This window comes from Aulonocara sp. 'chitande type north' Nkhata Bay, linkage group LG15 (genome assembly GCF_057382095.1).
Source record: "Aulonocara sp. 'chitande type north' Nkhata Bay isolate Kocher_YH1m ecotype deep benthic linkage group LG15, A_spYH_male_GT1.1, whole genome shotgun sequence".
NCBI lineage: Eukaryota > Metazoa > Chordata > Actinopteri > Cichliformes > Cichlidae > Aulonocara > Aulonocara sp. 'chitande type north' Nkhata Bay.
Window position 1 is genome coordinate 21,620,671 of NC_141358.1, and position 21,786 is coordinate 21,642,456.

The 21,786-nt window shown below is 39.6% G+C and overlaps 1 protein-coding gene across 2 annotated transcripts in view; it reads right to left on the bottom strand.

Moving 5' to 3' along the window:
* Positions 1–21,786, bottom strand: part of igf2r (insulin-like growth factor 2 receptor) — a 47,742-nt gene that overhangs the window by 3,717 nt on the left and 22,239 nt on the right. Inside the window, exons 15-49 of one of the 2 annotated variants that reach the window (XM_086264942.1) lie at positions 19,103–19,253; positions 18,349–18,517; positions 18,124–18,239; positions 17,828–17,981; positions 16,576–16,752; positions 16,388–16,483; positions 16,149–16,250; positions 15,007–15,169; positions 14,584–14,760; positions 14,289–14,435; positions 12,608–12,786; positions 12,006–12,093; positions 11,669–11,878; positions 11,445–11,575; positions 10,921–11,024; positions 10,323–10,456; positions 10,008–10,204; positions 9,649–9,775; positions 9,270–9,401; positions 8,125–8,284; positions 7,585–7,693; positions 6,669–6,750; positions 6,401–6,528; positions 6,100–6,249; positions 5,852–6,010; positions 5,521–5,725; positions 4,110–4,344; positions 3,720–3,856; positions 3,345–3,462; positions 2,648–2,794; positions 2,324–2,508; positions 1,950–2,136; positions 1,698–1,844; positions 1,519–1,588; positions 140–355 (exon numbers count right to left, since the gene is read on the bottom strand). In XM_086264942.1, coding sequence (XP_086121068.1) covers positions 140–355; positions 1,519–1,588; positions 1,698–1,844; positions 1,950–2,136; positions 2,324–2,508; positions 2,648–2,794; positions 3,345–3,462; positions 3,720–3,856; positions 4,110–4,344; positions 5,521–5,725; positions 5,852–6,010; positions 6,100–6,249; positions 6,401–6,528; positions 6,669–6,750; positions 7,585–7,693; positions 8,125–8,284; positions 9,270–9,401; positions 9,649–9,775; positions 10,008–10,204; positions 10,323–10,456; positions 10,921–11,024; positions 11,445–11,575; positions 11,669–11,878; positions 12,006–12,093; positions 12,608–12,786; positions 14,289–14,435; positions 14,584–14,760; positions 15,007–15,169; positions 16,149–16,250; positions 16,388–16,483; positions 16,576–16,752; positions 17,828–17,981; positions 18,124–18,239; positions 18,349–18,517; positions 19,103–19,253 — 5,189 coding nt within the window. Of the gene's footprint in view, positions 1–73; positions 356–1,518; positions 1,589–1,697; positions 1,845–1,949; positions 2,137–2,323; positions 2,509–2,647; positions 2,795–3,344; positions 3,463–3,719; positions 3,857–4,109; positions 4,345–5,520; positions 5,726–5,851; positions 6,011–6,099; positions 6,250–6,400; positions 6,529–6,668; positions 6,751–7,584; positions 7,694–8,124; positions 8,285–9,269; positions 9,402–9,648; positions 9,776–10,007; positions 10,205–10,322; positions 10,457–10,920; positions 11,025–11,444; positions 11,576–11,668; positions 11,879–12,005; positions 12,094–12,607; positions 12,787–14,288; positions 14,436–14,583; positions 14,761–15,006; positions 15,170–16,148; positions 16,251–16,387; positions 16,484–16,575; positions 16,753–17,827; positions 17,982–18,123; positions 18,240–18,348; positions 18,518–19,102; positions 19,254–21,786 lie in introns of both variants that reach the window. The other variant, XM_086264941.1, reaches the window with a different exon arrangement.

The window sequence follows — 21,786 nt, forward strand, 5'->3', positions numbered from 1 at the left end:
TGAGAGCAATGGGTGCAATCATTGCTACCATGAACGACTGAGAGGATACCAGAGAAAAAGACAAAGAACTGACTTGCAAGAAGGCGCTGCGATGAGCCGTAGAGTGCTTAGCGAGTCCTGACGATTTTATCACACGTACCCCGGGGACACTCAGCACCTCGTCCTCGCTGTCGTCATCCTGATCGTCCAGCGAGAACGACCGCAGACCCTCTGTATTCACAGGCTTGGTCGTGATGTGACCGTTGCTTTGGTTATTCTTGCCACGGTGCAAAGACGATGAAGATGTGGGAGGAGCATCGATCTCCTCCATCAGCCATTCCATCTCCTCCTCTCCTCCTTCTTCATCTGTGCTGACCTGAGTATTTAAAAGGCACAAACAATAAGATGCATATTAAGTTTTTACTCATCTACATGGTTGTTTAAAAAAAGCTTCACTAGAGTATCTGATTTGTAGCATGCTATGGCTTTTTGAATATTCGCTAAGCTATAAAAATAATCTTAGTGTTTAATCATTAGTGATGTAACATGTAATCCTTAAGTTGTCCTTTTTTTATTTATTAATATGATTACTTTATCACTTTATATTATTACCTTAAGAAAAACTTAAGTCCAAGTTCAGGTACAGCTAGAATATGACACGGCTACCACAGCTTCATACAGCCATTTCAAAGTGGGCGTGGCTGCACCAGTGAATACTCAGATGTCTTTGCTGAAATTGGAATAGTGTATTCTCGCACAAATTTAGTTGTAAACGCAGACTCGACTCCGCTGGTTACCAACTGGTTGTACTCTGGTTAGATTTCTATATAAAACCAAAGTTGCCACAAAAATAAAGCTGCTTTGTCATTTGGCAATTTGTATTTAAATCCATGTCCTGCAGCTGCTTCATTTGTGCAGGCATTTGTTAATTTTTCTTCTGGCTGGACTCTGACTCTTTAAGGAGTTGATGTGAATTTCTGAGTATGTAGACAGCAACAGATTTGTGATTTTCGCTGATTTATCACCGTTTATCATTGTCAGAGTCCAGGCATTTGCTAGCTTTCCCCCATTCAATCACAAGCAGATAGCCTTGATGCACCAACGTTGCTTTGAATGCAGAAACTAACTGCGAGTGGTAGCACAACTGGTCCCCATCTTTGAAGCAACCATTTCAAAGGCAACAAGACTGACAGTTAATTGCTCCAAGTTGAACTCATTTGGGTTGTGCTGCTTTCTCCAGCCATTATTAGCCTAGGAGTGGCTGCAGCATAACATGTTCCTTCTCTAGTTACAAGTTACAGAAACCCTTTAAATAACATGAGGGATCATGTTGGAGTCGGAGTTTTGAATTATTTTGTTTGTTTTGTTTTATTGTGCCATTTGTTATTTTGGCCTTGGCTTCACCCTGAGCAGCAGCTTTATTCCCTGTCAGTGCCAGTAACCCACTCGTGACTCTTCCTTGCGTTATGCTTTCTGATCTTTAGACCGGGGAAAATACAAAGTAACTTTGAAACTCGTTCATTCATTAGCTCAACCAACCTTGGAATATTTATAGGAGACTTGGTTTCCTCTCCTACAACAACCAGCGATCTTCTGCCTCACCAGTTCCCTGGACACAGACAGGTGAGATTATGAAAGAGGCTTTCATACAAAATATATATTTTTAAAAATATATATATATATTTATATGTACCAAAAATGGATACTCATGGTCTCACCTCCTCTCTCTCTTGTGCAGCAGAAGCCCCATCAGACACACAATTAGAACCACCAACAGGAGGCTCAGCACCACCCCCATTGCTTGGCTCCGCCTAGACAGAGACGGAGTGTCTTCACCGTCATCATTTATCTGCCTGTCAACAGTCCTGAAATTCAATCCAGAGAGGAGACTTCAACATATTTATCTAGTGTTTTGTGCTCTTGGGATTAAAGTCAGATTGTAAAAAAAAAAAAAAAAAAAAAGGACTCACATCAGATCGCACACAGCGTTTGTGTGCCACACAAACAGATACTGGCAATTGTCCGTCTCCAGCATAAACTCCGGGATGCCGACACCTGCTGACGGGTTACAGTGAAACCTTATTGTGGATGAAACCGTTTTGTTCTTCACGCGGCCACACTCTGACTCAGAAGGCACTATCACATCCACATTTCCTCCTGATGGAAAAACAAAAACATGTTAAGATGCTGTGACCTCCAAATGGAAGGACTCACGCTAAAATGAAATGGCACTTTGTTTCTTATGCAGGTGTGGGGTTTTTTTTTTTTTTTGCACTGATGTCATTGTCAATCACATGCTTTGCAAAGGGTTTTGAATGATAGATCAAAATCCTCTTCTGTTTACCTTTTATGTAGTACTTGGCTTTGTTGGATGAGCCAATCTTGCGGCCGTAGGTGTCATTCGGTTTCACCTGGCAGATGTTGGCACCAAGACATTTAGACAGGGATTTATTGGTGATACCAGACAACTGGATGTGGTAGATGTAGCGGTCGCCGTTGTTACGAATGTCTCCAGACGCCTGATGGTGGCTAAAAGGCAGAAAAAAACCCAAATGAAACTTTTATGACAGAAAGAATTTTAGAAGTGCGTTTTTTTGCTTGCTGATTGAAACTGAAATTTATATGAGGTGAAGTGTAATGAGTGGATGACACAGGTGAACTCTGTTACCTGAAGTAGAGTGCTCCCAGACTGAAGCTGACTCCAGTTTTAGGAACCTTTATGGTTCCATTTACCATCTGTACCTCCGTTGGTTTCACTGCACAAGCTTCCAGAGTCTCCCAGCCTATCAAGAACTCACATGAACCCTCATCAACCCTGCACAGACAAGAGAATATAGGATATTCAAATAAGAATAAAGCATAACAGGTCTACTTTAAGATGCAGAGGACCAGTTCAAATAACAAAATAACAAAAACAAAACAAGGGCACTGAGACTTGTGGGAAAAAAGACAAATGAAACACAAGTTAAAATTGTTTTAAAATAGGCAATGTAAACACAACTTTTATGTGAATATACACAGAGATACAGATCAGGAAAAACAACGTGACAATTTAACAGGAAACATTTGTTGCATTAATTTCAGACAATGTGATGCAACTGAACAACATTTAGTCTGCTGAGAAATGTTATGTTACTCAATTAACTAAAACTAAAGTTTATGAAATAAAGCAAGAAAAAAAAGAAAAAATAGCTAAAAAAATTTGCTATAATCTTAAAACAAATAAACAGGATAATAAATGATTCAAAGTTTAAACATTCTGTTAATTTGATACAGTAATTTAATACCAATGTTGTATTAAATGAATTAATCAAATTTCTACTGAAGGGAAACATTAAAAAAATCTCTAAAAGAGGTTTTGTTACCTGATAACTTTGGGGTGTCCCACTGTGGAGCCGCAGCTCAGCTGGATTATGGTCTTGGCTTTCTGGTGTTTAGGGCATAATTCATCTCCTGCTGAATAGTTCACAAAAATCTTCCCACCTGTAGAGGAAGGGAAATCTCTTGAGACTGTCGGGATAAAGTTCTCTAACATCAAAAACACTCCTGTGAGAGAAGAAAACAAGACCTAAAGGCAAACAAATGTCTAATCAGTGATCCTTGCTTACACATTTAACTCTTAGTCTACACTGTTTTCAGTTTATTTTTTATAATAATGGTAGTAAAAAACATTTATATAAAATATCCTTTACACAAACTGACACCAAATAAATGTAAAGTATTTGCAATGGTTTGCACACCACTGGACTCCATTTTCTGCGTGTAAACTCGGCCCAGGACTTCGGTTTTTCCTGCTGCTGTGCGGCGGCATACGGCTGCATCTTCAGGACAGCCTGGCAGCCCACCATGGATACCCTGACACAGGTTGATGAAATACCTGAAGCCACAGAAACAAAGATGCCAAATTTTAAAGAGTGAGGAATCATAAGACCACAGCATGAGTTTAGAAATTCTTTTTAAGAAAGGGCTAATGCATCTTATATGAGGCATATGCATTGCTAAATATAAATAGATCTAATAAATAGTGAAAAGTTGGAAAAGCATCAAAAGTGTGTGCAGAATGACTGCCGAGCTCCAGAATCGAACTGTGGATTTACTGCCTTCGATTAAGGAATCAAAACCACACTTACGAATCTCCTTTGTAGCTGAACTTCCACGGCTCAGTGAGGGAGGAAAGTGCTCGGAGGTCAAAGGTCTTATGCTGGCTGACGAGCTTACACTCCATCTTCCTTGGGGTACAAACTGCATTGGTGCGCCACTGGAAAGTGACTGTACAACCTGCTGTCTCTGAGAGCAGCTCTGGAGAACCACTTCCTACAGAATGGTCGCATGTAAACAATATGGAGGACTGATGCTTAGCCGAGGCTGGGAGAGAGAGAGGGAAATAAAAAGAAAAACAAAAGATTTTCAGTTTTGGAAGTGAAGACAACACAGCATTAGGATAAGTATGTTAAACTATCAGGAAGGAGTTAATGCCTTTATTTAGACAGAAGAAGAAGACAACGAGAAGCCCACCCCCATCCTAAGTTGCCCAAAAATGAGCATTTACAGCTTGATAAAAAAAATTGTTTTGTTTTCCTCATTCATAACAGGTGTAAGGACTGGGACTTTAGTTTTACCCTTTATAATAAACTGGTTCAGGTGTGTTGTTAAGGGCAGCTCTCCTCTGGCCTCACCTCCAATAATTTCGAGTTTAAACAGGTATCATCAAAGAGGCGACATCCATCTTTTATATACAGTTCTTAGTTTTGTATTTTTTCCCACGTCAACATGAAGCCACAATTGATTATAAGTCATTTCTCTAAAAGTAAACAAACTAAATCTGACTGCTAAAACACATAAAAATGTTTTCGCCATGCATGAAGAAAGAAAGAGTTTAATCTTTTCACAAGTGCATCTAAGCATTGCTCTAATCAGAAATATTGCACCTATACAAAATTTATCATTACTTTCCTTCATGTGTGTTGCACTGCTGACACAACACAAGATTAGCTATTCTGTAAAACTTTTATCTGTGCTTTGGACCACTGATAGTGACAACTGCAGTTAGAAGTTAAAATAAAAAAATACCAACGTTAAAGTTCATATTTTATAGTAGCCATCATATTTTTTTGTGTGCTTATTTTCTTATTACCCAGCTTTCGTGTTGCCATGTCCCAGCTTATGTCTAAAAGAAACAAACCTCTCACATCAACTCCTCAAAATACTCAGCAACTGAAGGAAGGAAGCTGGACTACCCACAGAGAACACATGCAAACGCAGGGAGAACATGCAGGGAAAACTTCCTTAATTTGTTTCTTCTGATAAATGCTGCTATTTGCAAGCTGCGGTGACCAATAAAAATGCTGTTCAGTCATTTTTCTTAAATAAATACTAATATCATTATTGCGAATTTGTATGACATATTGTGTATATTTTGAGGCTGTGAACAATAAAACGTCATTTTCTTTCAGTTTTTTCTTTTGAAGCATTTTTCCCATTAACATCATACCTTGTTTTTGAGCTAGCTATAAGAGTTTTACTAATTACAGAAGACTTTACCTAGTGCGCAGGGATATCCTCCACCATACTGCATCAGCACAGCCTGCTCTTCGTGTTTGAAGTCCATTGTCATGGCTTTACTGATGCCAAATGATAACCCCAACTTGTCTGAACCAGAAACGTGGCACACTGCACTCTGCTCACAGGCCGGTACTTCCACTGAGCCGCAGACTTTGATGTGATACGTACCCGAGTTCCCGTTTACCTAGACATACACACAGAGCTCTGACCTTCCTATGCTTCTAAACAAAGAATATTTCTGTTACAGTGAAACTTTTGAATCAAATAGACTTCCTTTGGTTAGAAAGTGTTCAGTATATCATCAGCTCACCTGGACTTCCTTGGAGAGGTTTGACAGGTCAAATGTAAACTGGAGCTGAGAGTCAGTAAGCTGGCAGCCGCTGATGTTAGTGGCATCTGAACAGACTATCGGGGTTGCCCACTCAAAGAAATAGACGCAGCCCTGCAGCCTCAGCATTTGCGGAGAGCCCTGTTCAGAGATAGAAAGTAGTTAAAAAATAACCAGGATAAAGAGAACAGGCAAAAAGTAAAATACTCTTATTATATAGCTCTGCTGACCAGCTCGAGGCCTCTCCGGCAGGTAAAGACAATGGTTGAAGTGTAGTTCTGTAGAGGGTCCAAAGCACACTTTGTTGAGCTGTTGTAGGTGATGGATACCTCCCTTGTTAATTTGTTGAGCTCTGGACCACGGGTGGTGCGACCAATTTCCTTCAAGAGACAATAATGAAATTTATTATTTTATTAACATTAAGTCCTTGTGATGTCACTGCCTTGGTAAGGCAGATCAAAGCAATTAAACTTTTTTTTTTTTTTTTTTTTTTTAAATAGTGTAAAGGACAGCATTTGTCAAAGAACTCACCACAGGTGGTCCGTCATTTGGATCCATGCAGACAGCGGCTCCAGGTGGGCAGTTGACCCCAGGGATGGGGTTTAGAGGCTGGCAGATGTTGACGTAGAAGTCTGGGTTATCCGGGTCAATGTCATCATCTATTCTCAAAGGAGGAACATGCAGACTGTTAAGGACTGACACAGTGCATATTGTTGTACAGGGACTCGTCATTTTAACTCAAAATGATGCAACTCTGCTATATCTATAGGTGTGAGAGGTGAACCTGTGTCTCACTGACCTGTTGCTGTGTAGTATCCGCTGACATGAATCAGAGGAGTCAGGTCTATGAGAGCAGAGCCGTTCTGGACTGAACAAGTTACCTTTTTATTAAAGGAAAAGCAGAAAAGAAAAATCCCTTTTTAGAGCACAAAACTGTACTGCAAGTCATGAGCCATCAAACAATTACAACTTTAGAGTCCAGGAGTTCAACCATGTTTATTTTCTAATGTTACCAAACTTTTAGAGACTACACAAAAGCTTCAGGGACATCTGCTTATCATTGGACATTCCCCGCTCCTTTGATGACTAAGAAGCTGACTTCAGGTGACCTGTCTGCCTCTGTTAACTTAAGTTTGCTTCTCTCTGGGAAATTATGTGCCATATTAGGAAAGAGCACACCCTGTTTTCCAACTGAACTGCAGTATGTCAAAACAGCTTTTCAACATAAAGGAAGCACTGCAACAACAGGCTGTATTGACTGTATGCAGTCTTTCTGTCTAAACAATTTTCTCCCTCATCTGTGCAGTGAACAGTAAGCAGCTGGTTATATCACAGCAAACACAAACACGCTATAATCATTTATGATTTTTCATCAGCTGTGAGGCTGTAGCTCAGGCCGTAGAGCAGGTCGTCTACTAATCTGAAGGTTGGGGTCTGCATGTGTGCAGGTAGTGACACCAAGGTTCATTCGGTTGCATCCATTGGTGTGCTAATTGTTAGCTAGAAAGCACTTAAGGTGCTTGTATGAATGGGTGAATGAGACAAGCGCTTTGAGTACTCATGGGAGCTGGAGTAGTTTTTATACAGCACTTTTCTACTTAATTTACTACAAGGGAAAACACTAACTTTATTTATTTTTAAATCTTATTACAAAAGTACATTCCTTTTCCACCTGTGATGGACTGGTGAGTCTTCTCTCACACAAACATACTTACAGGCTGCTCACAAACCAACGGTGTGTGGAAAGCGAAGAAGTGCGTGCACGTTTCAGTGTTTGAGCCAATCAGCACTGGCTCTGAGGGGGCTGAGCTCATGCTAGCTGGCCTGCACAAACACAAAACATTCAAACAAACAAACAACATTCACTCGTTTATTCTAAATAAATATATTAAAATCACCAAGGTTGCATTAAAAAGGCGTTTAACAAATCTGTAAATACTTGTAGTGAGTTTACTCTTATTTAAAAGATGAAGCACTACTTCATCAATAAAGCTCTCACACTAGCTTTTCCATCACTACCAGATTCTGAAATAAAGGATTAATTCAAGTTAGTTTTATATTTAGGAAAATTGGAGGAAACAAATGACACACAGTATCACGATGTATACAGGTATGAATTTTCTCTTAAGGGGCACTTTAAATCTCAGTTTGCTATTCCTGAACAACGCAGGTTTGAGAAAATGTGATTCCTGAGAATGCTCTATGCTTGACGTAGTTATAGATGAAAATTAAGATGCAAATGGAGGAAAATGTACCTGCAGATGAAGCTGATGACGGTGCTGTGGGTGAGGCTACGGTTTGCAGGGCATGGACTTCCTTCTTCATAGGTGAGCTCCAGAACATGGTCCTTGTATGAGAGCTTATTGCTCACCTTACCACCACTGACCACATCACTGCCTTCCTTAATGCACACAGCTATAACACATATTCATGGAGATCATTCAGAAAGCTTTAAATGTAAAACACAAAAATATAAATATTCCATAGATCTGTTCTACCAGCTGGAAATCTGCAGAACGCTCAAAGTTTTTTGGGAAATATTTATATTTCTTAGCGAGTGAGTGATCAAATTCAGCTCAGACTCTGGGATTCATTTTTATTATTACTTTTTAATTAATAGTATTTTTTTCAGGACTGCAAATATATCCCATTGTTGAGCATTCGAACCATGACCTTACTGCACTTGTATTGCCACATATTATTCTCTCCCACTGTGTATCTGATGCTGATTAAACATTCTTAGCATAGCCATCATAAGTTACAAATCCAGACCATTTTTTAACTCTCTGGTAAGCGAGCGGTCAATAATTTGAGAGAACCTGGAAATTCAAGTGTCTGTTTGGGTTTCAGTCGTTGCTTGTGTTGCAGACAAACAGTTATGACGTTCTTGGCGTTTCATAAAGTTTCTGAATATCTATCAAGACTAAACAGTAACCAGATTAAAGTTGAAGAAAGCAATCTCTCCTAACTACAGAGGCACTTTGTTTTCTTTATAAAGTAACTGACTGGTTAAAAGCAGAACCGATTGCCTGAAAGTGACTCCTGTATACACTCTGATTCAATGATGACATAACAGAGACCTCTGATCGTCTCAGTGACTGAAGAGAAATGATCTGCTAGACTTCCATCGACATGATTGCACAACAGAGTCAAATTTATCTGCTGCGCCAAATTGTATAATATTCAACTGAGAGAGGCCCTAGACCAGAGAAATATGTGAAGCAGCATACCAAATAAAAGCTACCACCACTGCTGATTTTTCACAATTCATAGAATTAAAATAATCCAAGTATACTTCTCAACTTGGTAGATCTTTCATTTTTTGTAATGAGAAATTGGCTAATATAATCCAGAAATGTGGTGCGGCTAAATTAACAACTTGCCGATTGCAGTGACGTACCAGTGTCAGGGCTGCAACCAGTGTTGGCCACAGATCCACAGATGTTCATGCGGAACACCATCTTCTGGTCCTTATGATGGTGCACAGTGTAACCCTCATCCTTCTTCAAGGGGTTCAGGTCAAATAAATGACCTATGGAAGATGTCATGGTTTAGCACTGCGGCTATTTAGAAATAGATATTTAACTTGTGCACATCTTTACACACTCTTAAGAGAATACCAGAGATCAGCAGACATAAAGAGGAATAAAAAGGGAAAGCAGATGCTTTTTGAGAACTTAAATTTAAATGCATATTACCATAACATTCTCCTTTTATTACTCCAGCAGGTATATCAAAATAAACAAAGATGATATGAGGAGAAAGTGTGTGTTTCTGACCTGTAGCAGGGTTGGTGACTCTGCAGTTGTCATGCTGGACACTATTTAGAGGGCAGGCAGCAGCTGTTTTCCACATGAAGGTGTACACACAGTCTTCAATGTCAGAGATCAGAGTAGGCCGAGAGTTCTATGTGGGGCATATAAATACATGTTTGTTCTTTATTTTTTTTTTATATTTTAAAATAACTCAAATTTGGACCCTACGGGGGAAAAGCAGTGAGCCTCTTCTACATGGATCCTACATTCCACCTCACGTGTGGTTTAGAAAGCCATTTGATGCTCAAACTGTTTACTGCATGTTTTACAGCCTGACTGCCATCAAACATTTTAGCTGACCATCTTTTGAGTACAGTTCTTACCACTTTGTTTTTGTCACACTGGAAGCGGATGATACTGATCCTGTTGCGGCTTCCATTTGAACAAGCCTGGCCGCTGGTGTACTGCAGCATTAGGACATTTCCGTCCCACGTAGGACCAGAATGGACCTGACCCAGACTCCAATATTCATCTCCAACCTTCAGGCATGACGCTGCAGTGGAGGGACACTTCCATGGGTCTGTAGCAAGGAGAAGGATTTTCAGTGGATTTCAAGACATAGAAATTTGGGCCAGAATTATATTTAAACTCTAAACCAGAGGTAGATGTAATGACATTACTGTATCCTTTACACCAACCTTTCTGCTTCACCAGCGACCTACAGACGTTAATGTAATACTGTTTATTCGTGTCCCCAGTGGGAAGTTCCGCCTCCCAGTTCCCAGAGTCCATAGCCAGAGGTGAGAGGTCGTACGAGCGACCCTGATCATCACTGACAAGAGAAAAGGAAAAAAGGAGAAAATTCTGGACTGTGGTCCTTTCTGTAAATGATAATTAAATTCTACTGAGTTACACAAACTACATACACTATAAGAAAAAAAGAAGTCCGTGTGTTGGAGTCAAATTGTTAAATGTTGTCATTGTGTTACTTAAATTTGTAAGTCTTAGTTCAAACTGTAGGATCAAAGATGTTCCTTTGTCACCTCTCCAGCCAGTTTGTTGCTGGGGGAGGCTGAAGTGTTTTATTGTAGGCATCTATGTGAGGGTTCTGTTTGTTGCTTAGTAATCTTCCTGCTTTTATGATCCTTTTGGTGAGCAGGAGGTCACAAACACACACCCCCAAACACAAACACACACACTCTCACACACACACACACACACTCTCACACACACACACACAGCCTTATCTTTTAGAACATAAAATTGGAAGGCAATAATGACACGAGGACGACTTACTTGTAAGAGCAGCTGGTGGTCTTGACTGGGACACAGGCCAGTGCAGTGGGCCAGTTGAACAAATAGGTGCAGTCTGGAGTCTCCCTAATATACTCCGGTTCTCCCTGAAAAAGTGAAGTAGCATTAGACACAATTGCTTAAGAGCTTAGAAGACCTCTGTGTGTTGTGAAAAATAACGGCCCAACATTATGTGTTTAAAAAAAAAAAAAAAAAAAAAAAAAAAAAGGAATCAGAGAGATGTTAATTTTTTTTTTTATTTCGTATACATCTTGTTTATATTTTTTATCTATTCAGAGATCAATTCTGCAACTAACAGTAATGTGTGCAGAAGGCAGGCCCTGAAACACAGTGGTCATTTATGTGGAGACAAACCACAGGATGATTCTTTCAACCACAAATCTCCAAGTGCAAAACTGTCACTCAGTCACCAGTCAGTCTTACAGATATCTGATCTGTTGCTCTCTGTTAACAACCCCTTCAAAGCTACATAGGAGGAGCAGAATTTCTGTGTGTGTTAAACTTACAGGATTCCTGTCAGGGTTGCAGGAGAAGTAGATATTGGTAGACCTCTCATAAACTTTATGGCAGATCTCTCCACTGGTGTAGTTCAGGATGATCTGGTCTCCAACATAAGTTAGCACCTGGTTTGCCATTCCTGTGTTCACACGAGCGAAAATTTAAAAACACGAGTACTGTAAAAATGACAGAGTTTCTTATACAGTGTAATGTTTAATCTGTCTTTTCATACCTGCGATCTTATGTTTTCCTCCGGCAACTTGGCAGGAGGAGACAGTTTCACCTTCTGTCTTTTTGTGGGTGCAAACATCTTTTTGGAGTCCGCCGCAAATTGAAAGATAGTAAGTGTACTTGGCAGCATTTAGGAAGTAATCTCTACCCTTCAGAGAGCTCAGATCAAATTCATAGCCACTCTTAGGGTCACGAACTCGACAGTCAGTACCTATGAGGGAAAGTTCGGATAATTTATTGTCCATTTCCATGGTGGATCAAATGCTAAAATGTACAGATTTTGTCTCTATGTTTAACCTTAAGGAACAGTTTCTGTCCACTGTCACAGACGTTTTTACCTTGTGACTTCCTGATAGGGCAGGCCTCGGACGTCCGCCAGATGAAGACATATTCACAACCATCTATACGGTCAAACATGGGAGAGCCCTTGAAGTAATTACAAATGGACACAAATAATCAAAATTTAGATTAAAAGAAATTGCTACTGGAGTTGAACATGCAACATTTAAAAGACAAAAATGAATTTTTATTTGTGATTTGCCTAAAACAGACAAGACCAGAAAAAGCTACAAAAGGTATTCAGAGATTAATTCGGTACACATCTCAAACAAATAAAATGAAGGTATGCCTCTATCATGAAATCCATTTGCAAATACCTCAAGGGGAACTTATTTTATGTATTTTTGGTAACAAAGTAACCATAAAATGTAGCTTTCAGTTAGTGAGTTAAAGTCTAACAGTGCTACTGAAGAAAGCACTAAAATAAACAGTACACGTTTTCTCACTTAGCCTCTATCGCAGTTAGAAACTAGAAAATAAACATCACATTTTTCCTACCAAATCTGATCCACACAACTAAAACATTTATATTATAATAATATCAAATAGTCATCTTGTGAACATTATGACTGGGTTAGTTCAAGAGTCTAAAAACACTCACCGGGTTTTCATCACACTGAAAGATGATGCGAGTTGAGTACTGGGACGAAGACCCGCATTTGTCTCCATTCTGGTACACCACGCTGATGGAGCCATCTTCTGCTGCCTGTGGGCTGGACTGGATGTATCCCAGGTTGTATCCTTTGCCATCAATGACAACGCAGGATCCCAAAAAGCCCACTGCAGACAATACAAAATGTTATACTCTAACTATTTGCCTGCATTTTTCCAGTAATATCCCGTGCCATCCTTACAGTCTAGCATTTAGGAAAATGCCTTTCCAAAAAACAAAAACAAAAAAAAGTCATTCATATTTTTATTTAGCTTTGATGACAACATGCATTTGCTATGAGATCATTTTTATAAACATCACAACATTTATTTACATCCAGAACTGAATTAAATGTTAAGAACTTGTATTGATGATGGAAAAGTCAGACAGCTGCATAAAGCTTTTTCCATTTGTGGAAAAACTTGGTCATTGACTTTGTAAGTAGAAGTGCTCTCTGAATGTTAAACATAGCTGTGATTTCAAATGTTGATTTCTATTAATTATTTGGTTTTTTTTTTTTTTTTTTTTTTTTTTTTTTTTTAAATTGGACCGCATCAGTTCCTCAGATTCCATTTCCCCACTTTGGTTACAGATTTTCATAAATGCATTGCACAGTTTCTAAACGAGTTTCTGTAGTTTCATATTCTTCGTTTTTTCTTTGCTTGATGCAGGCCAATAATTTGACCCTTGTGAAACGGAGAAAAATCTCTTCTACGCCCACAGAATGGCAACGTGGTTGTTTACAAAGAGAGAAGCTACTCACTGCATCAGTTAGGGTTCATTAACCCGTTCCACTCAAAGCAATATTAATCACCGATCTCCAATGGAAGACTCTTCTTATTCTCTGCTCTGCTTATTTACACCAAGTAAATGAAGTAAGACTATCAAAAAACATATGTCAGACTTAACTGGGTGTATTTTATAACAATAAATTGTAAATGAAGGCAAATCAGTTAACCAGCAACCTGTACAGTTTAAATGTGGTATCAGACTAGGTTAACAGTTCATCTGCATATTTTAATACAACTTCTGGAGGCTTACTGCTGATTTTTCGCTGTTTGGCTGTGGAAGGAGCAGATACAAAGTTTGCTTGTCTTCTCCACATTGGAGTTTGCTGATCAGGGGCTTTGGTAAAAGTAAAAGTTTAAATGGTGGTCACCAGAACAGCAGCTTTTTTGGGCGCTAGAAACACGTGTTCTTTAACTCTACCTGCGCTCATCTTCTCAGCACTGGCTCAGTCTCTTTGCAGTGTGTAAACAGACTCTGGTTTCACATTAAACTGTGCCAACGTCATAGTCTCCGCTGCTGTTGTTGGTGTTTCTGTTTAAAACTGCACCCTGTGTGGGCTTAATGTTGTCAGAATTTTTATTCACTAGCTGCTCTAAACATGTTTGCATTGCACGTCTGCTTTAGTCGCAAATGTGGGTGAAACGCTCACATTAGCATTTCCATGGTGACAATGGCGAGCTACGGAGCCGTGCCTCAAACAAAGCATCGAAGACTTCGTATCGAGAATTTTTTATAAACAAATTATTCAAAAATAATCAATGAATAGTTGCAGCCCTAGTTGTGTCAAATCCTCGTCAACGTCAAATCCTCTTATGTCTATCTAAACCTGTTAATTTCTCACCTGGACACTCATCTACACGTGGGAGGGGTTTGCAGACGTTGATATAAAACCTCCTTGATGTGCCTGAATCTGTGTTTATGGGATTCCACGGGTAGTCATCTTCATCCCGGATCAGGTGACTCAGGTCATACTCATTACCATGCAAATCTAGAAGTGAAAAAAATAAATCAGATTTTTCATTAATTAATGAAGACATGTTCAAGTTAGTAAACTTTTTTGTAATCTAACAAATTCTAAAAAAAAGGGACACCTGAAAAAAAAGAAGCCATGATAATTTGTGTGTGTGTGCCCAAACCTGTGATCCTGCAGTCAACTGGAGCAGGCATGCAGGCCAAAGCGGTGGAGAACTCAAAGAGGACGTCATGGACCACATGCTTAGGGGAAGTACTCATGTCCTCTCGCACCAGTTTTAAGGATCCAGGGTAAGACTTTGGATCACACACAAAATTAATCCGGAAGGTGTCCCGAGTTGCTGATGAAAAAGCAAAAAAAAAAATTTAAAAAAAAATAAAAAAAATGGAGGAAAGTCACAAAAAGTGCACCACTGTAACGTAAAAATAGCATCAGTATTTTTGTTTATAACCATAGTGTTGTTTGATCAAAATACAAAATGAATGGACACTTGGCCATGTCCATCATCAGATCTCACTGTGTGACACATTTCAAGATCCAGCGTGAACTGCTTTATTCTGTACATTTTCTATTGTGCTTTTGCTACCTGTTGGAACGTCAACAGGTCCCCTGTATGTTAGTTGGAGGATGCCGTCAGTTGAATACTGGAGGGTCTTCTCCTCCCCCACAGGGCTGATGGGGTGCTCGTTCTCCAGCTCACAGCCGGCCATTCCCTGACCACATTCAGCTACATCTGAGCAGATGTTTACCTGCAGGTAGGTGGGATACCACTTTGAGTTTGTGTGCTTTATGCGATATTTCATACCATATAATAAGTAAACATCTTAACGACAAAGTCTGTGAATACACAATCGAATGATGTAGTCCAGCATCACACAGCCAATTCAAAAACTAAAAAGAATACAAAACAACAACAGGTAAATCAGCAGTATAAAGACAATATTTTGGATCATTTTAGTCACTTGCCTGCCAAAGCTTATAAATGTTGGTGTTTACGTTTTATAGTTTTAATGTTTTTTGTTTGTTTTTTTATAGGTTATATTTTTATTTAAAATGTTAAATTCAATTTTATTTATATAGCACCAAATCATTTTATATTGTAAAGGCCCTGCAATAATACAGAAAAACCCCCAACAGTTAGACAACCTCTAATGAGCAAGCACTTTGGCGACAGAGAGAAAGAAAACGTCCCTTTCAACAGGAAGAAACCTCTGCAGAGGTTAAAAAATTAAAAGAAGAAGAAAAAAGTGCTAGTTACACCCAAAGTTAAATGATGTGCAATCATTTTAAAGCTGAAACTGTTCTTTCATCAGTCTGCATTCATAAGGTTTATCCGTTAATATAATTCATTACCCTTTTTAGTAGCATTTAAAAGAAAAACATTGTTTCATACTTTCACATTTTTTAAGATAAACTAAATAAGGACAATAAACATTTTTCATCTTATTCTGAAGTTTCATGAACTACAATCAGAAAGCTTCATCTGCCATGTTTTAGTGCTACGTAATGCGCTATATAGCTCTAATCGTTACCCTACACGGCTGGCAATTAAATTCCCTCCTCACAATGCTTTATTTGATTAGAATTTAATACAACCATTTGGAAAATATCACTTGAAATGCAAAAATGTAATGTTTTCCATAGCACTGCGACACTTCTATGCAACACTTGAGAGCTATAATTTGCAGAAATTATGTATGCTGGCAGAATATTGTTGAAGTGTCTTACCAGGAATTTCTTGCCATTCCCACTTGTATTGTATCCCGTCTTGGAAGCCAAGGGCGTTAGGTTGTACTCAAAGCCAGTGTTGGGGTCCACCACAGCACATGTCTGATATGCCAAAAAAAACAACAACCCAAAAACCCCACACAGATTACAACCATTTCAAGTATTTTGTTAAGTTTACCACAGTGTATCAATTACAATTAAGTCAAATTAAGACTTAAGATCCATGCAAGTACACTTACATTGTTTGTGATGGTTCTGATGGCACAGGCTGCATTGGTCTCCCACATAAAGGTGGCAGTGCAGTTCTGGTACATCAGGAATCGCGGTCCCTTAACCTGAATAGTGCGGAGTGCAAACATTGTTACACTCAAACCACCACTGTAGACAGCCAACAAGCCATTCTCTTCTCAAAACTGCATTTACTCACGAGAGTCCCTCTGGAGCAGACCAGGTGAATGCGCGTTGTATACGAGAGTTTCTGACCGTCCGAATCACAGGCAGAGCCATCTGTGAACTCCAGCATAAGGCGGTCCCGTGCTTCGATGATCGGCCCTCGCTTTGAAATGCCCATGTTACTGACTGACACCTCCTCCTCTACAGAGCCCTGAGGGGAGGCAGGAGGGAAGAGGTGAATAATTGAGTATCAGACACCAGTTACACTCTGCAGTTACTTTGAGATTCTTATTCAAATGTTCACCCTGAGCATGTTATTATAAAATGGGTGGAAGCAATATTAAAAAATAAAAAAAGAGCAGCAACAACACAGAAAAAACATTTGCCGAATGACTTTGTTTACAAAAATATAGCAAATCATATTTTGTGTCACTTTCTTCTGGGTTATTAAATGTTTGGTACGCCTATATTCATGTCCAGATCTTTCCATCTCTAAAGGCACACTAGACTAATCAATAAATATTAACATATTAAAAATAGTGTAGCAAAATAAGTATTATTGTTTCTGTCAACTGTAATATAAATTATATGATGGAAAAAGAGGAATTTGTTGTTGCCAGCTCTGTTGTCAGAGTTGACTGTAACTGTCAATTACACATGTAGGGATGGTAGTTAGAGACAAAGCCAGACAAATTTAAAGTTCAAATCAGTCCACTCTGCAAACTGCTTCTTGGTTGAATTCCTTTAACCAGTGGTAAAGTCATACCTCTCACTGTTCTCTTTGCAAATACAGATAGTTCTTTTTTCATGAGCAATACATTAGTAAATCTGGCCCATAGTGGTATAGTCACAATTCTCTAAAACCAGCAAGAAAAATTAACACAATCAATCATAAACCCGAAGTGGATTTGCAACAAGGCCCCCTTTCAAGTCAGTTTCACAGTCCTTCTGGTCAGGCTATATATACACAAGATTTCAATGCAATGAGAAAAGATTCAAAGTCAAATTTGCCTCAAGACCTTTGAAAAACGCATCCCATCCAGGCCTCGACTACCCAATCAGAGTTGGCAAAGGGGTGTATGGCTGGACTCACTGGTGTCCAGATTCTGATTTTGACAAGGTGTTTTGAGGATGATACTCAAGCTATGCTTTGTGTTACTGCAGTTCACCGTCTGGTCTCCACCAGGGAAAGTTTGGTATTCACCAGAAGACTGACATGAGCTGTGTGTTCTTCCTCAGTAATGTCGCATCTCTCTGATTCAGTGGAGGTGTTTAATGTTACAGACCTGTTTGGTTACATATTTCATCTCGCAGATGGATGCATCGCGGTCGCAGCCATGTACAGGGCTGATGGGGCGGCATACGTTGATGTAATACTTCTTCAGATTATTGCTGTCGGATAAGTCCATCACCTGCCAGTTGGAGGTGGTGTGTGACAGGCTGAAATTGAAGAAGAAAAGCTTGACGAGGAGGACAGCAGATTGGCAACAATTCAGTGCTGGACTGGATGTACTTATTTTCATGGCCTTGGATTTAGACACTGGTAAAGCAGTTGCTGCACAATGCTTTTTAAAAGCATTACCTGGATAAGTCATACTGTTCCAGTGTGTCTGGATCGGTCACCAAACACTCATGGGGTCTTTCAGGGCACGCGTAGGAGGTATACCAGCGGAAGTTGTACGTGTACTTGTCTTCTATCTGAACGAAGATTTTAACAAACAGATGTTTATATACAAATCATACAGGAGACACAAAATACATCAAACACTGTTTAAACAATCTGACAAAGAGGTAGGGAGGATTTTACCTGGAATTCTGGGTTTCCTGGTCCAATTTGTGGGTCACAGAGGAAAGAGATGAGCGTAGATCTGGGAGTGTGCTCTTCGTTGTTGTATGGGGTGCCGTTACTGTAGTTCAGCTGAATCAGCCCATCGTAGTACGACAGACGGGAGTTCTGTTCCCCAAGACTCCAAAAACTAAAGAAAAAATATGCTGTAATTTATTCATGTTTCTTCATTGCTGAGTGTATTTAAATCACTCGGTTTCAGGATCTTTAATTTAATAATGAGTGTGTTATTCAATATTGACCTAAACTTTTTACACACAATGTTGTGTGTTGGGATGTAAAATGACCAGTATAATGTACAAAATGCAGATTGATAGAAGGAATGCTTAACTTAGGCTTCCAAAAAAATATAGATCCTAAACTAAATACATTGTTGCACAACGCGTGACGCTCATTTATCCCTCTTCTTTCCACTACACCTTCAATACAGCAGGAATTTGCAGTGCAATCAGATGGAGGCAGATTATTATTGAATTCTTGATCCAATTGGTATTAAAATTAGCAAACTAAGGTAACACAGCAAAAGCACACTACGAATACTTCAGGGATAATTTACATTGATTTCTCAGATTTGTGAGAAAATTCACGTCACTTCATTTTTTTAAGCACGGTTGTTTTTAAAAGTGCTTAAAAGTGGAGTGAAAGTTGAGAAAGTGGGGCAGAACAGAATAAAGAAGTGCGATTCTTCTTGCATGTTTGTAGCCTGTAGTCTTACTTCTTTTCCACCTGGCATGCGCCGGCCTTCTCAGGACACGACGAAACACTGACTGGACCACAGACGTTGATGTAATACTGATAGATGCCTTTAGTCAGGTTGTAAAAACCACCATGAGGCTTGGAGAGAGGCGACAAGTCGAAAGAGAAGCCTGTGGAGAAGCTAAGGTTAGTTAGAGGTTAACAAGAGGATTTAAAGTAAAGAGACAAGAAAAAGGCAACCACAGGTTTTTTTCTTCCTGGTTTGCCATCATGAAAGTAACATGTGAGAGGGCACACGTGTAACCTACCATGATACAGGTGTTACATTCTCCACTAGGTGGCAGTATCGAGCAAGAGTAGTGAAACCATGGTGGTATCAGATAACTTTTTATTAATTAACTTTTTCAAGATTATTATTTTGTCATTCCTGGCGTGTGCACACACATGCACAGACAGATGCACACAGCTGGAATTAATTGCTAAGAAAACATAATTCATTTTGGATTTGGAAGTATCAATTTTTAAAACGATCACATATTAAATGGAGCAAGATCCACTTTTCTATCCCCTTTTTGTATTTATATATACAGTGGGGCAAAAAAGTATTTAGTCAGCCACCGATTGTGCAAGTTCCCCCACCTAAAATGATGACAGAGGTCAGTAATTTGCACCAGAGGTACACTTCAACTGTGAGAGACAGAATGTGAAAAAAAAAAATCCATGAATCCACATGGTAGGATTTGTAAAGAATTTATTCGTAAATCAGGGTGGAAAATAAGTATTTGGTCAATGACAAAAATACAACTCAATACTTTGTAACATAACCTTTGTTGGCAATAACAGAGGTCAAACGTTTACTATAGGTCTTTACCAGGTTTGCACACACAGTAGCTGGTATTTTGGCCCATTCCTCCATGCAGATCTTCTCGAGAGCAGTGATGTTTTGGGGCTGTCGCCGAGCAACACGGACTTTCAACTCCCGCCACAGATTTTCTATGGGGTTGAGGTCTGGAGACTGGCTAGGCCACTCCAGGACTTTCAAATGCTTCTTACGGAGCCACTCCTTTGTTGCCCGGGGTGTGTGTTTTGGATCATTGTCATGTTGGAAGACCCAGCCTCGTTTCATCTTCAAAGTTCTCACTGATGGAAGGAGGTTTTGGCTCAAAATCTCACGATACATGGCCCCATTCATTCTGTCCTTAACACGGATCAGTCGTCCTGTCCCCTTGGCAGAAAAACAGCCCCATAGCATGATGTTTCCACCACCATGGTTCACAGTAGGTATGGTGTTCTTGGGATGCAACTCAGCATTCTTCTTCCTCCAAACATGACGAGTTGAGTTTATACCAAAAAGTTCTACTTTGGTTTCATCTGACCACATGACATTCTCCCAATCCTCTGCTGTATCATCCATGTGCTCTCTGGCAAACTTCAGACGGGCCTGGACATGCACTGGCTTCAGCAGCGGAACACGTCTGGCACTGCGGGATTTGATTCCCTGCCGTTGTAGTGTGTTACTGATGGTGACCTTTGTTACTTTGGTCCCAGCTCTCTGCAGGTCATTCACCAGGTCCCCCCGTGTGGTTCTGGGATCTTTGCTCACCGTTCTCATGATCATTTTGACCCCACGGGATGAGATCTTGCGTGGAGCCCCAGATCGAGGGAGATTATCAGTGGTCTTGTATGTCTTCCATTTTCTGATGATTGCTCCCACAGTTGATTTTTTCACACCAAGCTGCTTGCCTATTGTAGATTCACTCTTCCCAGTCTGGTGCAGGTCTACAATACTTTTCCTGGTGTCCTTCGAAAGCTCTTTGGTCTTGGCCATGGCGGAGTTTGGAGTCTGACTGTTTGAGGCTGTGGACAGGTGTCTTTTATACAGATGATGAGTTCAAACAGGTGCCATTCATACAGGTAACGAGTGGGGGACAGAAAAGCTTCTTACAGAAGACGTTACAGGTCTGTGAGAGCCAGAGATTTTCCTTGTTTGAGGTGACCAAATACTTATTTTCCACCCTAATTTACGAATAAATTCTTTACAAATCCTACCATGTGAATTCATGGATTTTTTTTTCACATTCTGTCTCTCACAGTTGAAGTGTACCTCTGGTGCAAATTACTGACCTCTGTCATCATTTTAGGTGGGGGAACTTGCACAATCGGTGGCTGACTAAATACTTTTTTGCCCCACTGTATCAGAAGACAACAGGTGTTTTCTTTATTTTCTTTTATAACAGTTCATTTAAACTGCATAAAAACTACAAGATATGCAATGAGCTCTAAACTGAATTGTCTGGAAGATGATGAAAAAAAAAAACAGATTTAAAAAAAAAAAAAAAAAAAAAATTGTAAATCAAGAAATACTTAAAACTTTGAATTGTGATTTTTTTGCCTGTCCTTCATTTCTTCCACATGTAAAGTATATTTGACAGCAAAGCACAATCAGCTGTATTTGACACAGACTGTCAGATTGTGTTGAGAATGTTGACGCTGGCAGACAAATACAGAGTAGGTGCGCCCCACTGAAGGCAACAGTGTTAATTAGAGCTAAAATCAGTAGTCAGTTAATCTCAATTCACTGCTGTTAAATTTAAACTTAACTGAATTCAGTGCGAGACATTAACGTCAGCATTAAGTCATCTTATCGACTGACAGAGGTTTACCCCGACTTTTACAAACAGCAGTGTTTTTCAAATACAACAC